Source organism: Nycticebus coucang, chromosome 8 (assembly GCF_027406575.1).
Source record: "Nycticebus coucang isolate mNycCou1 chromosome 8, mNycCou1.pri, whole genome shotgun sequence".
NCBI lineage: Eukaryota > Metazoa > Chordata > Mammalia > Primates > Lorisidae > Nycticebus > Nycticebus coucang.
In genome coordinates, this window is record NC_069787.1 from 126,953,277 (window position 1) to 126,971,197 (window position 17,921).

Here is a 17,921-nt window from a genome sequence, read left to right on the forward strand (position 1 = left end):
ACCAAAAAATAGCCGGTGTTGTGGTGGGCACTTATAGTCCCAGCTACTTGGGAGGCTGACGCAAGAGGATTGCTAAAGCCAAGAGTTTTTTTTTAAAGAGACAGAGTCTCACTTTATCACCCTTGGTAGAGTACCATGGCGTCACAGCTCACAGCAACCTCCAGCTCTTGGGCATAGGCGATTCTTTTGCCTCAACCTACCGAGTAGCTGGGACTACAGGCATCTGCCATGATGCCTGGCTGTTTTTTTTTGTTGTTGTTGTTGCAGTTTGGCGGGGGCTGGGTTCGAACCCACCACCCTTGGTATATGGGGCCAGTGCCCTACTCACTAAGCCACAGCGCCACCCTAAACCCAAGAGTTTGAGGTTGCTGTGAGCAGTGATGCCATGGCATTCTACCCAGGACGACAGATTGATACTCTGTCTCAAAAACAAACAAAAAAAACCCAGCTCAGTTAAAAAATATGTATGTTTATACCAGCTGCTACTTGCTGCCCCCCCCACCAAAAAATGGCAGCCTCTGAAATTAATTTGTATTTTAAAAAACCTGTAGAATGTTTTTCATGATTGTATTTTTAAGTACAACAGGCCATGTATTTGATCTTTTGTTATATTAACTTCTAATTAGAAATCGTGGCCAAAGGGCAGCATGACAAACTGTTAAACTGCTGCTTATAAATAATACGATTATTGACAGAGACACAGGCATTATAACTGTGCCTGTAGTTTTAATTCCAAAGCCTTCCTGGAATGCAAACTCTGTGTCAAAAGACAAGCTAGACGTTTAAAACCTTCACAATTGACCAAGAAGCTCCTGAAAGGAGGAAATCAGTACTTTGCCTTTGCTTCCTTCAGAAATAAAGGAAAGCTCTAAGGATATTTTTTAATGTAAAAAAAAGACATCAAATTAAAGTAATTACATGAAGAAAGTGGTATCAACACATGTGAAACAACTGAATTTCAAGTTGCAAATATAAAACTACTTTTTGTAGTTTATTAACATTATTAACATATAATGTTAATAAACATTAACATATACTAAAAGTATTAACACATACTAAAATTTGTTGACAGATAAGAAATTTAAAGGTTCTTGTTTATGAAAACGTAAAAGCCAGATAACATTTTTTAAAAAGTCCTGGTGCTAAACATGTCAATAATATACTCAGATCAAAATCACAATCCAAATCAAACTTCATCTCATGTATACTTTTATATAAAGCTTATATTCTGTGGCAAGTTTACAAATTACAACTACAGTATAATGTCAGTGTTTCACTTATGATTTGTGGAAGCAGTTCAAATTTTTCTTTTAACTTCTTTCATGGCCTGATTTAAGAACTTGTTAAGTGTTTACCTTAGAAGATCCTGTTTTTAGTAAACATATTTTTGTAAGCAGTATTATTTATTAAACAGTCTATTAAAAAGAAAAATGCAGGCTCGGTGCCTGTAGCTCAAGCTGCTCAGGCGCCAGCCACATACACCTGAGCTGGTGGGTTTGAATTCAACCTGGGCCCGCCAAACCAGGATGGCTGCAACAAAAAATAGCCAGGAGTTGTGGCGGGCGCCTGTAGTCACAGATACTTGGGAGGCGGAGGCAGGAGAAATCACTTGAGCCTAGGAGTTGGAAGTTGCTGTGAGCTGTGATGCCACTGCACCCTACCTAGGGTGACAGCTTGAGGCTCTGTCTCAAAAAAAAAAAAAAAAAGAAAGAAAGAAAGAAAGAAAAATGCAAACTGGTTTGAGAAATTCTTTAGGATATATCAAAAACAAGAAAAATGGAATCTAATCTCATCTAGATTGGGGTAAATAAGTGAAAAAAAAATCTCTGAATAAAGTCAACCAAGATGTTTGGTTTTCCAGCAGAGGCATAAACTTTTAGATTAAACTTTTGGCAAATCATCTAAAAGGAAAATACTAAAATTTACAATTAAATCGAAGGACATAGCTATAAGGAGCCAATACCAGAAACTGCTTACACATTTTTAAGACCCTAGACTATTTGGAGCTAAAACCAAAAAGTTTTGAATTCTGTACATCATGTCACTAACTGACATAGTACAAGTCTACCTTTAAATTGTTTCACAAGCTTTATAGAGCTTCCCAAACAAGGTATAACTGTAGGAACAGAGACAAAAGCAGCTCATCAAATATACGTCATTACACCAAACTATTTTTACTGAACCACCCAAGCTCACAGCTGTTGCCACACCTCTCCCTCGTGTAATCCCCCTTACCCACTACACTCCTACTTTCTGCAACACACTAACACTAGTCTGCCTTTTATAAGCAGTTGGGGCAGTTTTCCACCTTATCACATTCCCTGAATTATTTTTTTCTTTGCCATCTGTGAGGGTAAGAATAAGCAAAATATACGTTCAAAATCTTGTCTGCACTGATTTTTTTCTTGTTTGGGTAATCAAGAGTTACCTTGATGAATGAAGCCAATTCAAAAGTTACTACAATTGGAAAAGTAAGACTAAAAATGGAATTAAAGAGCAAATGATGTTCATGGTTTGCTATATGGAGATAAATTCACGCAGTTAAGGAGAAATGTTTCTCACTTTTATCTTCCAAAAAACAAAAATGTCACTGTGTGTGTGTATTCTCTTTGGCCAAGCTGTCAAAATGAACTTCCACAAAAAGCTCATGAACAAAGACATGATTTAGTGAGAGATAAGTGGCAACTTAAAAACTTTCAATGTGAGTTTTTACAACACTAATATATTCACATACCTGCTATTGCCCAGACCAAATAACATATGCTTGTTTTCTTCACCAAAACTGTATTTTGTGATATAAACACAGAGTACATAAAAAAATACCAAATACTTATTACAGCTCTTGAAATGGAAAAATCTGATTTCATGTACACTGATAGGATGTCTTAGTATAACATTTTCTCCCCCAAATGTGTGTGTGTGTATGTGTGTATATGTAAAATATACGATGAGAAGCATTACTCACATTTACGTCTGTGTGATGAATTAAAACACAAAGGGCTGGAAGAATCTGAGAAGAGAAATATATAGAATTTAAAACATAAACAGACCAAAAATACACATAATTGTATCTACTTTAATTAACAAAAACCTCATTTACCTCCTGAATGGTTTCCATTGGTGGTGGTGGGTCTTTGTGGCGACATAAGTTGACCATAACCCAAGTAACATTTCTTAAAAATGTTATAGGAATAGATGGACTTATGAAGGAAAGTAAGGGTTTCACAACTCCAAGACTTATGACATAATCTCTACACTGGGGCCCATCACCTAGAAAAAGAAGGATTTCTTACTTCAATAAAATATCTTGACAATAAGAATTTTCAGAAAACATAAAGCACAGGGTACAATATTCTCCTTCTGTATTTTAACCAGATATACTATTTAGTTTTATGTAGAAGGTAATAATAACCAAGTTCACATTCAAGGTCTTTGATCCAAGAGAAGTGACATAAGGTGCCAAAGTATTCTTCTGCATGTTATTCACATCCTTAGCTTTATAAACTGTTCACTTATAAAATGTTTTTATGTCATCTAAACTCTGGAAGCCTAAGGGTTTTAACAAATATTCTGTTCTTCTTGCTTGATGGTCCTAGAAAAAAAAAAGGTAAAACATATTTTGTTGAGCCGAGAACTGTTGCTTTTTCCCTTCTCTCTCAATGGTACCCTTGGCTGGGCGCAGTGACTCAAGCCTGTAATCCTAGCACTCTGGAGGCCGAGGTGGGTGGATTGCCTGAGCTCACAGGCTAGAGACCAGCCTGAACCAGAGAGAGACCTCATCTCTAAAACAATAGCCAGGCGTTGTGGCAGACACCTATAGTCCCAGCTACTTGGGAGGCTGAGGCAAGAGAATCACTTAAAGCCCAAGAGTTTGAGGTTGCACACTGTCTCAAAAAAAAACAAAAAAACAAAAACAAAAACAAACAAAAAAACCCCAAAACAATGGTACCCTTGGTTTAACAAACTTCAGTAAGAAAGACACATCAAAATACTATTAAAGAGAAAATATTTGTCCAATTTATATTTATAATCCAATATCAAAGCATCAAAAGAATATGAATTATAGATTACTCCATACATTGAGAAAACTATGTAGGAAAAAGGGGAGAACCAACACTCTTAGAGCAGCTGGTTCCCAATGTGATTTTTGAGCTCTAGCTCAGACCTATTGAAGCAGAATCTCTGTGGGTCCAGGACTCTGTATCAATGAACGTATGTGGTATTCTCATAGCATTCTTAAGTTTGAGAAACAATGCTAGAGGGAATTACCAAACTCAACTTCTGTGTCTAGAGTGTCACTGTAATTTCTAGTGTGAAAACATGTATTATCATAGGTGAAAACATTCTTCCTTGCATTATAATATTTGGAGATAAAATATTTGCTCTTTTTGCATCTATGTATTCTAATTAATTCCAGAATATCAGTGGAATCAAAAGCCAAAGATAGTTCTAAATCTAAAATTTAGGATAAAATCAAAGGAGTGAGGGATATAGAAACAACCACCTTCCTTTTGCTTGAGCATTATGGTACCAAAGAAAAAAACAGAAGAAAACAATAGCATTCTTATCACAGTTAGCAGTACATCTTATACCAAATAGTTCACAGAGAAATCCTCTCTGAAAAACTCATAACCATCCCCTACCTTCCATATTGATCCTGTAAAAGACCACTGAAGAGGAGGTATATCAAACTAATACTGATTACTTCCATGCAAGAACACTAAAGAGTCTGGCACAAATAATATTTAGAATCCTCCTGCTTCATCAAATTAGTGAGACCCCTAGAAAAAACACCCAAACCCCACCTCCAAGGTTTGTGAACTAAGCCAGAAGAACAATACAATTCAGATCCCAGATTTTTCACATTTTCTTCTGGAGGGTGGTTCTTCAAATTTTTGAGTTTGGGTTAAATCAGGCTTTGGGTAAAAAAAAAACCAAATCCTTGAAATATTAGAATTGTCTTCAATACATTAACTGCCATGTGAGATGTATTTAACTTATTATTCTAGTTTTCACTCTGGGGTCTCGTGAAGTATATATAACTCACATATCTCTTGACCTAATAAAACACCCTGGCCCCAAGGAAAAAATATTTTTTTCTAGGCTGTCAGTCAATGTGTTAATCATTCTCTCTACAATTATTTATCAGAAAAAAAGTGATAGGTATGGTAAAACGTACCTTGATGTTAAACATTTTAACTGGACTATCAACAAACTACAGATATCTTCTATTGATTCATGAAGATAGTAATATAATACTACTACATTTTATATATTACTAAATTTTAATGTACTAAACTCTGCAAAAGATCTACAATGAACTAACCCATATGTGGTAACAATTGCTGGACTGGTATTCCACCAAGTTTTATACAAACCTATGATATTTCCCAATGCCCACACAGCTTGCTCACAGACATTCTGATGGGGTGAATGGAGAAGCCTCAGGAAAAGTGGCACAGCATCTGAAAGAGGAAAACACAAGTTAACACTTAAAGTTGAAGACAATAAACACTAAACCAAAAATCAATCTTGATTTTTTTTGCTAAAAAGAACCTTACAGAAAAAAAAAAAGTAACCTACCAAAAATATGTTGTTATTTAGTGTTTTTTATTAAAATAGCATTATTACAAGTGTTTTGACCAGCAGACTGCTTATTCAGCATCAAAATGAGTTTTGACATACAAGCAAATGTTAAATTAAACTTATAAAATTTCACTCACAATTAAACCTGGATTTAATTCTAATTTAAGATTTATACTTATAGATTAAGTATTATCCTCAAATTTGAAAAGTCCAATTATTGAAGTAACTTTTGAATACAGAAATTTAAATTAACACTATGTGGTTCTTTGGACAGGCTAGTGATTTCTAGGCCACATGAGACCTTCTGAATCAGAAAGTGATTCTATTACTCAACAAGGATAAGAAACAGATCCATATCTGAACATGTGAACAAAATACTGGACTCAACAACTTTTCTTCCTCCGACACACGTTATTTTGAAAGATGCTACTTAAGCATATGTAGATCAATTATATTTATTTAAAATAAAAATTAATTCATTTACCCATTATTTTTCATTTATTAAAATAGACCAGCAGTATTAAATTGTAAGCCTCTTTCTAATCTTTAAAGGTAACATAAAACAGAAAGGAAAAAAAGTGAGGACTTACTTAATACAAAACAACCCCACCCCACCCCTCCAAAAAAAACCACACAACAAAAACCACCTAAACACAAACCAAAACAGTTTTAGTAGGATTTCGGGTAATTATCTTTTCTAAGTAATACTACAACACAAATAACTTCATAATAAAATGTTTACTTGAATAATACCTTTGTTTCCTTTCAAAATCATGTAGAAATCAGTGCTTACAATTTTAACAAGCCTAGACAACTACCCTACTTACATAAATTTAAGTAGGATTTTAAAAGTCTTCACAATCAAATGGCATTCATGTAAACAATACACTCTGGTTATTACTTCTAATAATAACTTTCCACTTACAGCTCTTGAAACATAAAAGACAATCTTATTAAAAATAACAGTGATAAACTGTTCAAATCATCCACTTGATCGGACTACTTTATATAAGATTTCTTTAACATCTGATAGCAACCTCAATAAGAGCAGTTGAGAGGCAACATGGAAATAAAAAACTCCTGTATTTCTACTGATATCCTATAAATAATTTGACAATAATATAACCTGCTTCTGTAATTAGGAAATGTCCTCAGATTTAGAAAGGAATCAAGTAAATTTGGGGAAATAGAAAATGTTAGTTATTTCAAGAAGATGATTAAAGTAATACTTAAATTAAGGTGGTCTATTTCAATAACCCTATGTGCAACTTAGTAGCTGTTATTTTATACATAATAGCTATTTACAAATAACTATGTTCTTTTAGGAAAATCACTTTATTTTACTGACTCCCATTTTTAAAAATGGGAATTTTGTTTATTAATAACTTACTGGACTGGGGCGGTGCCGGTGGCTCAGTGGAGTAGGGCACTGGTCCCATATGCTGGAGGTGACAGGTTCAAACCCAGCCCCAGCCAAAAAAAGAAAGAAAAACTTACTGGACTGAACTACTGCTTGAGTTTGTTCTGATGTTCCAGATGCAATGTTTGTCAAAGCCCATGCAGCCTCGAACTGTAAAGAAGGACTACAAAAGAAAAAAAAATAAACCAGTAGATATTTGTACATTGCCCAAATGTCTACTAAACATTTCACATTTTAGATGTAGTAAATACTTTGTTTCAAAAGGCATCTAACCATCCAGCATTTTTTTTTTTTTTTGTTTACCCTCCAAGGACTGTTTAAAAATAGCTCTTCAGTATAAAAAACATACAAATCTCCTCTTGTGTCCTTATTTTTAATAAGGACTTATTATTAAGATATTTGCAAAATATTCCTCAGTTTTCTCAAGTACATATTTGGTCAAATTAGTTCTTGTCAATTTTCAAAGCTTAAAAACTAAATTCTTCATTCTCAAGGTCCTCATTGTCCTTTACCTTCATCTGCTGGCATTAATACACCTTTTGACTTTTTATTTCCATTCATAGCCCCTTTTTCTTTACTACTTCTTTTTTTTTTTTTGAGACAAAGTCTCACTGTGTTGCCCTCGGGAGAGTACCATGGCATCACAACTCACAGCAACCTCAAACTCTTGGGGCTTAAGCAATTCTCTTGTCTCAGCCTCCCAAGGTACCGGGACTACAGGTGCCTGCCACAATGACTGGCTATTTTTTTGTTGCAGTTGCCATTGTTGTCTAGCTGTCCCAGGCCGGGCAGCCTCGGTGTTCGAACTCGCCAGCCTCAGTGTATGTGGCCAGTGCCGCAACCACTGTGATACGGACGCTGAGCCCTCTTTTTTCTTTAAAGATCAAACTACTAGAAAATCTGGCCTTCTCCAAAGGCTACCTCCCAAATTTTAAAAAGATAATGTGCTTACTTGTCATCTCTTTCAAGACAATGGACTAAAATAGGCAATATTCCAGATTTTATTAAGTCATCAATTGGTGGATTTCGATCACTGGACAAAAGCTTCCTGTAAAAGATATAAATAGCCAATGAGACACTTAATGGCATACAATATTACAATTAAATTTAAATTCACATTTGACATAGACATTATCATAAATCTGAATATGTGGTACAAGTATCCTCTCTCAAAGTTTTATTTTTTATAATTTACATAATGCAACCATTTCTTCAATTATAAAAAGATTAATTTATAAATTAAATTTACCAAGATGACCCAATAATTAGGAAAATATGATAGACACAAACTACAATTTTATCAGTACAATATTATTCCCTCAAAAAAGTCCTGACTATAACTTATAAAAAGATAACTAAATGTTTAGCACGTATTATGTCTGCCCTTACTTTTAAGCTCATAGAAAAAAGTGGGTAAACTTCTTCAAAATAGCATTTACTTTGATAAGAAAGGAATTAAGAAGTCACCAAAATAGTCTAAGTTATTCACGCTAGGTCACAACAAAGTCAAAGGACAAAAGCAGGCAGGCTACTGGCATATCTGATATTTCTAGCAGATACTAGTATTTCGTTCTTCTTCTTCTTCTTTTTTTTTTTTTTTTGAGACAGAGATTTATTTTGTCACCCTCAGTAGAGTGCCATGGCATCACAGCTCACACAACCTCAAACTCTTGGACTCAAGCGATTCTCTTGCCTCAGCCTCCCTAGTAGCTGGGACTACAGGCACCCACCACAGCCACAGCACCTGGCTATTTTTTAGAGACAGGGTCTCGCTTCCTGAGCTCAGGCAATCCACCTACCTCAGCCTCCCAGAGCACTAGGATTATAGGCGTGAGCCACCACACCCGGCCTTAGTACTTAATTCTTCACACTACTTTACATACTGAACTAAAGGTCATAAAAGTCCAATAGCATTCTCATATCAGCAACTAAAGAGAAATAAAATAAGGACAATAAAACATAAGAAAAGATCCTGAAAGATGCTAGAGCTATAGACATATATAATCCCTGCTCTCATGGAGCTTACAGGATCCAAAACAAAACCTAGTGCCTATTTTCACATGTGGTAAACTGTAGATTTAGCTGATAAATGCTCTATGTGGACTAACACAAATCTTTACCTACTTTAATCTCTGGCATTACTACATAAAGGCAATGTTTAATAAAGTTCAGCGAGCTGGAATAATCCACCTTTCTCGGCCTCCCAGAGTGCTAGAATTAGAGGCATGAACCACTATGTCCGGCCAGCCCTAAATCTTAAGTTTCTGTTTGTCTATACACCGATGTAGGAACTTACATGTCTTGATTTATTTTTGATCAATAAAAGGACTGTCAGAATAATTAGTTACCTGATAAGGCTTTGAAGAATCTTTTTATAAAATTAAACCTATTAATTAGTAAAAAGCAAAGCTTTATAAATAGTTTTCCTATTGGTCTATGGCACTAATTTGTCAAATCAATTTTTTCCTAGCATCTGTATATATATTTTTCAGCTCAAAAAATTTATGATTTTTAAGCACACCGTTCATCAGAGAACAATTTTTTTTTTTTAATTTTTTTTTTTTTTTTGTAGAGACAGAGTCTCACTGTACCGCCCTCGGGTAGAGTGCCATGGTGTCACACGGCTCACAGCAACCTCTAACTCTTGGGCTTACGCGATTCTCTTGACTCAGCCTCCCGAGCATCAGAGAACAATTTTTAAAGGTGGTTCATGACTGTCAGTTCATGGCTGTTTACTATTGTTTGCTATAAAAGTTAAATTTGATTGATAGGACTACTAAACAGGACTATTATATAGAAAAAACCCAAAATAAAACCCCTGTGTAAGTTATAAAATTTAATTATGTCCTCAAAATTTAACTTACCTAGCAGCTTGAACTGCACTTAATTGAATTCCTTGGTTATCACTTGAAGCATTCTATTAAAAAAAAACAATTTATAATGTAAATAATCAATAATAGTTGTTAAGCACTAGAAATACAAATGAAGATGGGAAAAAACTAACTTACTTGTACAATAGCTTCTAGAGAGGTATTTTGCTGGGGAAAAAAAGAGAAAAAAAACTATGGTAACATGTCACTTTAAAATTCTGTATGCATATGTAATCTTTCACTAGTAGTTTTAAAGTTGTCAGGATAATAACTTACCACTCTATAATCACCATCTATATCAGAGTCTTCGCAGATATCTTCATGCGGTACATTCCTCCTCTTTAAGAGATGTTCATCTCTTTTATTCTTAAAAAAAAATAAATAAATAAAAGAACTTCAGTTTAAAAAACAATCTAAATACTTTCATTAAAAAGTAAGGCAAGCATGTGCCTCCAAACTGAAATATACAGTGCCTTTAAAAAGAAAAATTCAAATGCAAAAAATTAAGCTATATTGTGAATTAAACACTTAAGCAACACTAATTTGAGTCCCAAACCCCAAATATTACATTTTTAATGACCAGTGAACTATGTAAAAGCGAACAAAACAAAAATAAAAGTTTGACTACAGAAGACAGTGGATAGTTTAAGCCAGAACCAAACACACATATTTATTCGAAAGTACTAAACCATTTTACATATCATCTGGAAGCTTCTCTTTATCACCTAAAAGCAAAGTCAAAGCAAAAGTTGGGCAGTTCAAAATTAGACAAAAGCAATGCCTGACAAAAATCAAGGGCCATTTGATTTCATTTAAAATGTTTGAGGCAAATCTTCAAATATATATTCTCAACTACAACCTACTTCAATACTTGAAAAGTTGATGAAATTTATAAGCAACAAGTTCTTTTCAGGGCATAACCACTGTCCATTAACAGCAGAACTATTTAGTATAACAGTATCTCTATGACTTATACTTTATAAAAATCATTAAAAATTACAAGAGAAAAAACATCCAATAAGTTGTCTTTGGATAACAGAAAACTGTATCCCCTCAACCTTAAAAAGTTATCAAATTTAATCAAAATCTCTCTTTTTTCAAAAGAAAAAGAAATGCTAAGGAGTTGAGATTTTAAAAAGCTTAACTATATTAAGTAAATAAAAGTTTACACGTTTTACATAAATACTTGATATCGTGTACATATGCTGTAACACTGTCAGAATTATGCCTTGACATACTCACCTTCCTTAATTCAACTACAACTTCATTCCGTTGTCTTCTCATAGTCTATAAAAAAATTAATAATATTTTAAATATCACCTCAAATTCCATCACCCAGAGAAAACTATTAACATTTTAATGTATACCCCTAATTTTTTCTGCTAGTCAAAGTCATATTTTACTCACAATATAGATGATTTTGTATCTTCATTTTACATTTCAATATACTGAAAATCTCTTTGAAATTATCAGTTAATCTATAATACTGGATATATCAATTTTAAAAACTGTTAACGTAAGGTTTATAAAAATACAGAGGTACAAAGGATAAAAGAGCCCATAATCTTACTCCCTATATTAATGAACCGATGACATGATAAAAAGTAACAAATTTACAAGGTTAATAAATCCAGCTGCTTAAAAAAAACAACAACAAAAAACAACAACCGCAGTGAACTTTCCAGCTCACTCACAGTCTCCTTCTCTAAAAGTAAACACTACTAGATTTATTACCAGTTGGATACACATGTAATCTCTAGTCTGTTCCTCACTTTATTTTGGTTTACTTTATCTACAGACCTTGATTTATAGATCTCCCATGGTGGCATAAACACATTTCATTCTTTCTAATGATCATATAACTATTCTATGAAATACTGTGACCATTCTCTTATTTTTAATTATGTTTTTCTCATTTATAAGTTACCTATTGTATCAGTACATGCTCACTGTAAAAAACTTTCAAATATTTAGAAATAATACAAATCCAAGCTGTTTCTACATACAAGTTCACCTCAATATTTCTAACAACTGCATATCCCAAGATATATTAAACAGAAATACATGTAACAAAGTAATACTTAGAAGTCTAATAAATATCTCAAGCTTATATCCAAAACTGAACTTTTGATTTTTAACAAACATACTCTACTTGGGCGGCGCCTGTGGCTCAGTGAGTAGGGCGCTGGCCCCATATACCAAGGGTGGCAGGTTCAAACCCAGCCCTAGCCAAAACTGGAACAACAAAAAACAAACAAACAAAAAAAACATACTCTACTCTTATCTCGGCAAAGGTCAACTCCACTCTTGCAGATGCATAAGCCAAAAACCTTGCAGCCATTCTTGATTCTTTTTCTCTCACATTACACACCCAATCTGTTACCAAATCCTATTGTCCTAACCTTCAAACATATCCAAAATCCAAACACATATCACTACCTCCTCTGCAGCTACTCTGGTCTAACTTACCATTATCTCTCACCTAGATTAAAACCAAAGCCTCCAAACTTGTACAGCCCTCCTGCTCTTGCCCTCTGTCTTCCTTCCCAGCCTATTCTTATCACATCAACCAGAGTGAACCGCACAGGGAGTTTTTTATTTATTTATTTATTTTTTTTGTAGAGACAGAGTCTCACTTTATGGCCCTTGGTACAGTGCTGTGGCCTCACACAGCTCACAGCAACCTCTAACTCCTGGGCTTAAGCGATTCTCTTGCCTCAGTCTCCTGAGTAACTGGGACTACAGGCGTCCGCCACAACGCCCGGCTATTTTTTTTGTTGCAGTTCAGCCGGGGCCGGGCTTGAACCCGCCACCCTTGGGGCCGGCGCCTTACCAACTGAGCCACAGGCGCTGCCCCTCACAGGGAGTCTTAATTTTTATGTGCGATGGGCTCTTTTGGCAGCCTGGTAAAAATGAGTGGACACCTTTTCAGAGTGTTTATAAATACACAAAAGAAATACACAGATAACAAAAGAAACTAGTTATGTTGATATACAGTTATCAAAAATGGTTCAACGTGAAAAAAATTATGAGTATTTATTACATTAAATGGGTTCTAGCAGTGGGTCTAATAACTACTATAATTTCAAAGTAATGATGACCATATATGATATTTCAGGAATCTGCAATAAAAATAGTGTGATTTTTATTAACAGTGACAAAGTCAAAGGTATCTAATACTACTGTGGTTTATTGGTTGCTGCATGATTAAGTAAAGAAATATTGCCAGCTAGAAGTTACTGAAAATAAAGATGAAAATTTTTTCTGAGTTCTCAGGTCTTCTTGAATGTTGCCTACAATTCTAAGGGAGGAAAGATTCAAGGCCTCAGTAAAACACTTCTAAAAAGTTAATCAAGATCATTATTACTCCCCTGTTCAAAACCATCCAACTGACCACCACTTCAGAGTAAAAGTCGAGACTTTGTATATAGTAGCTTAAGTCTAGTCAAATGTTCTCACCATATCCCCTGCCTGATTTTTTAATTGTTGGGGATTCATTGAGGGTACAAAGAACCAGGTTCACCAATTGCCTAACCTTTTCATGTCGAAAGACCACATTAATTTAGCTACACTCAAGTAAGGCCACATTCAAGAAACTTCAATTAGATATACATAAAAATGTACATTATTTTGTAATTAACTACTACATACATAATAATTTTTAAAAAATCACAACTGTTAATTTTAAAGTTAATCCTTCAATGACTTAGTTGTGTCTGCTTTTTGTTGGAAAGCATTTGAATTTTGGTTGCACCATGAAGGTTGGCAATTTCAGGGGATCCTCTAGATGAGGTCAGTGATTTCTGACCTTAAGGGCATCTTGATTTGGATTAGGTAAGAAAATGTACAAGGTGTCCCAAAAGTCACCCCAAAGACATCATACATAGGGAAAATGGGAAATTGCAGCTAAATGTACATTTACAAAATATTCATTACAAAATTTTACAAAATATTTATAAAATAGTCTCTACACGTTGACCAGTACTTTGCAAAATTTTGTACTGAATATTTTTTAAATACATATACATTTAGCTACAATTTTCCATTTGCCTTATGTATGGTGACTTTTGGGACACCCTATAGAATCACAGCAATATGTGGATAAAAAGCAAAACATTGGTTTTTTTTTTTTTTTTTAGGTATTCTACTGCATTTTTCCGTATTTCAATTGGATCTTTCTTAGTATCAAGCAATGACTTTAAAATGTCATCTACTGAGAGCTCAATTAATTCCATTTGTAGTCCTTTAGGTGCCTTCGTCATATCAACTAGGTTAGGCTGGAAAGCTAACTTGAGTGGGATGTCATGATTCCCAAAGTCCGTGAACCTCTCACTGTATTCTCCAATTAATAGGTTTATAAACATATTCTTCAAGTGATTCCCATATATCTTCCTACTTATAAATAACCTTTGCTAACTGGGGAAAGTGTTCATCCAAAATTTCCTTTTGAAAAAGGTGTGTTCTGAAAAAAGATAGCATTTTTGAAATGCTTGGATTTTTTTGCCATGTACTATATAACTTACTTTTACTTTGTAAAGAGATATTCAGGTCATCTTGATTTGACATGATCACACAGAAATGCTGCATTCCTATACAAATCTTCTTTTAATAATTCACACTGCTGATTCTGTTCTTCATAAAATTTAACTATCTGTTGTCAAAGAGATAAAATTTTGGCTAACACCTATCTTTGTGATAGTGCACTTTAGAATAATACTGAATACATCGCTCAACTTTAGCATGTTACAAAACTGATGATGCTCTACTGTATTTGCACAACATAGTTAATAATACCTGTAACCTGTTGTAACAAATGTCATTTAAAATAGTAGCCTTAGTACAGACATTTTCCTGATGCAAGGTAATGATGAAAAGAAATGAGAGCATCTGAATCTGTTAATATCCTTTTTAACTACACAATAAATCCTTCATGGCTTCCTATCATGGAAGGTATACTGTCTGTACATACTCTCAATAATAAATTTATGAAATTCAGTCCAATTTCATGACAATTATCTTGAAAGTTGTTGAAGATAACTATTCTCTGTGTTCTGCTCACAAGACTGCCCAAAGTGAGCTATTCTTCACAGTCAAGAAAATCTTCTGTTAAGACCCAAATGAAGTATAAAACCTGTGCTAAGTCGGTAGTATCAGGTGATTTATCCAAAGCAAATGAATAATACATATTTTCCTTTTTGAAGTATTGTATGAAGTTGTTTTTAAAATTTTAATATTTTTGTAAAGACAGGATTTCCCTATATTCCCAGGCTGTTCTCAAACTCCTGGACCCAAGCAATCTCCTACCTCACCCCCGCAAAGTGCTGCAATTAGCTCGGCGTGAGCTACCATGCTGGTCTACATCAAGTTTTGTCAAGACCTATTCATTTTATCTTTGCTTAAGTGAAGCTAAGGTACAGATACAGATTTTTTTTTTGCAGTTTATGGCCGGGGCTGGGTTTGAACCTGCCACCTCCGGCATATAGGGCCGGCACCCAACTCCTTTGAGCCACAGGCGCCGCCCCAGATACAGATTTTTAAATATCAGGACTCAATTTAAAAATGCTTTTGAAAAAAGGCTACGAAATGAATAACAACAATTAGCTATGCACTATAATAATGGTTTTAGCATCTACTATTTCTCATTTAATCTTTACAACTTTATGGGTAAGGGAAAAAAGCCTTTATTTCTTTTTACAAACAAGGAAACTGAAGCATAGAGAAGTTAAATTACTTGCTGAATGCTGGCCAGGATTAGAACCCAGTGTTTTACAAAGCCACTAGAACTACTAAGTCATACTGATTCCACATGCCTGGAAGTCAAATAGCATATCACTCAATTTGAGAGCCCATAGTTCTCACTAAAGCAAAAGTATTATTACCAAGACAATGAATTATGCATAGCATCACAATATAAAATCATAAATGACTCATAATAAGCAACAAAAAACTATGTCCTAGGTCTCACATACAGGAAATATTATCCATAAAATGTATTCCTTAAAAGACTTTTTGATAAATTAAATAAGGTAGACTTCTGACGTTTACAAGTATTTCTTGTCTAAGCAAAGTTTTTATGATTAACCAAAAGTAGCAGGACTGAGGTATAATGGGCATTTCATTAGAGAAAATTACCATTATTATTATTATTATTATTATTTTGAGACAGAGCCTCACTTTGTCGCCCCCAGTAGAATGCTGTGGTGTCATACCTCACAGCAACCTCAGACTCTTGGGCTCAAGCAATTCTCTTGAGTAGCTGGAACTACAGGTGACTGCCACAACACCCAGCTATGTTTAGAGGCAGGGTCTCACCGTAGCTCAGGCTGGTATCGAATTTGTGAACTCAGGTGATCTGCCCACCTAGACCTCTCCCAGAGTGCTGGGATTACAGGTATAAACCATGATACCTGGCCTTTAGAGAAATTTATTAAATAAATTCAAAACACTTACATATTGCATATCTACAAAAATGTTTTAAGGTTTTATTTATTTTTTTATTAAATCATAACTTTGTACATTGATTCATTTATAGGGTTCAGGGTACTGTTCGATATACAATGTGAAATGCTTACACTGAACTAAGTAACACATCCATCACAATTATACTCATTTCTTAATAGTTTTGAAATGTACCACTGCATCATGCACATTAGATGAGGTCCCCCCAAATACCCTTCCTCCTCCCATATCCCCCATTTCCTCCCCTCTCTCTCCTCTTCCTTTCTACTTTCTGGACTATAGTTATGTTTTGCCATTCATATGAGCGTATAGGTGATTATACATTGATTTCATGTAGTATTGAGAACCTTGGATACTTTTTTTCCATTCTTGAGATACTTTACTAAGAAGAATATATTCCAGCTCCATCCAGGTAAACATAAAAGATGTGAAGTCTCCATTTTTCCTTATAGCTGTATAGTATTCCATGGTGTACATACATCACAATTTGTTAATCCATTCATGGGTCGATGAACACTTGGGCTGTTTCCATGTCTTGGCTATTATGAATTGGGCTGCAATAAACATTCTGGTGCAGATGTCTTTGTTGTAAAATAATTTTTGATCATCTGGGTATATACCTAGTAGAGGAATTGCAGAATTGAATGGTAGATCTACTTTTAGTTCCTTGAGTGTTCTTCAAACTTCTTTCCAAAAAGGTTGTATTAGCTTGCATTCCCACCAGCAATGTAGAAGTGTTCCCTTCTCTCTGAACCCATGCCAACATCTGTAGTTTTGGGATTTTGTGATGTGGCCCAATCTTATTGGAGTTAGATCATATCTCAAAGTGGTTTTGATTTGCATTTCGCTGATGAATAAGGACAATGAGCATTTTTTCATGTGTATGTAGGCCCTGCGCCTGTCTTCATCAGAGAAGTTTCTGTTCAAGTCTCTTGCCCACATAGAAATGGGATTGTTCTTTTCTTACTGATTAGTTTGAGTTCTCTATAGATTCTAATTGTCAGAACCAGAACCTGCTAAAATCTTCTCCCATTCTGAAGATTGTCTGTTTACTTTACTTGCTGTGCCTCTTGGATGTGCAAAAGCTTTTTAGTTTGATCAGATCCCAGTAATGAATTTTTGCTGTTGCTTCAATTGCCCCCAAAATGTTTTGTTTGTTCCACCCTCCCCCTAATTATATTGCTTCTCATTTATTAAGTCAGGAATTTTTGAAAATTTGGAAATACTAATAAAGGATTTATCAAACCAATTTACCACTACAGTAATAACATAAGACCAGGGTATTATCTAAAGAAACTTTTTGCAAAATAAAAGAGATATGACAATCTCTTTATTATAGAACAAAGTAAAGAGAAAACTATAAATGGAAAGTAAGAGATAGCAAAGTAAAGAGAATAGCAAAGTAAAGAGAAAACTATAAATGGAAATAGCAAAGTAAAGAGAAAACTATAAATGGAATTGGTAGAAAAGACATCCTATGCACTTCAGCCTGGCAGCATCTGCCCATGTTTTTTACTGCAAAAAACAAACGCCTTAAAAATAGCATTAGACATTTCAAGTCATAACCCCAACAGAAATCAAGAAAA

General features: G+C 34.6%; 1 protein-coding gene across 2 annotated transcripts in view; it reads right to left on the reverse strand.

Annotated features, from left to right (window-relative positions):
- Positions 1–17,921, reverse strand: part of KPNA4 (karyopherin subunit alpha 4) — an 88,474-nt gene that overhangs the window by 20,477 nt on the left and 50,076 nt on the right. For both annotated transcript variants that reach the window (XM_053599692.1, XM_053599691.1), the window contains exons 2-10: positions 11,119–11,163; positions 10,153–10,242; positions 10,015–10,044; positions 9,871–9,923; positions 7,959–8,054; positions 7,084–7,169; positions 5,379–5,465; positions 3,101–3,270; positions 2,966–3,010 (exon numbers count right to left, since the gene is read on the reverse strand). In XM_053599692.1, the coding sequence (XP_053455667.1) occupies positions 2,966–3,010; positions 3,101–3,270; positions 5,379–5,465; positions 7,084–7,169; positions 7,959–8,054; positions 9,871–9,923; positions 10,015–10,044; positions 10,153–10,242; positions 11,119–11,160 (699 nt within the window). In that variant the 5' untranslated portion in view covers positions 11,161–11,163. The remainder of the gene's footprint in view (positions 1–2,965; positions 3,011–3,100; positions 3,271–5,378; positions 5,466–7,083; positions 7,170–7,958; positions 8,055–9,870; positions 9,924–10,014; positions 10,045–10,152; positions 10,243–11,118; positions 11,164–17,921) is intronic.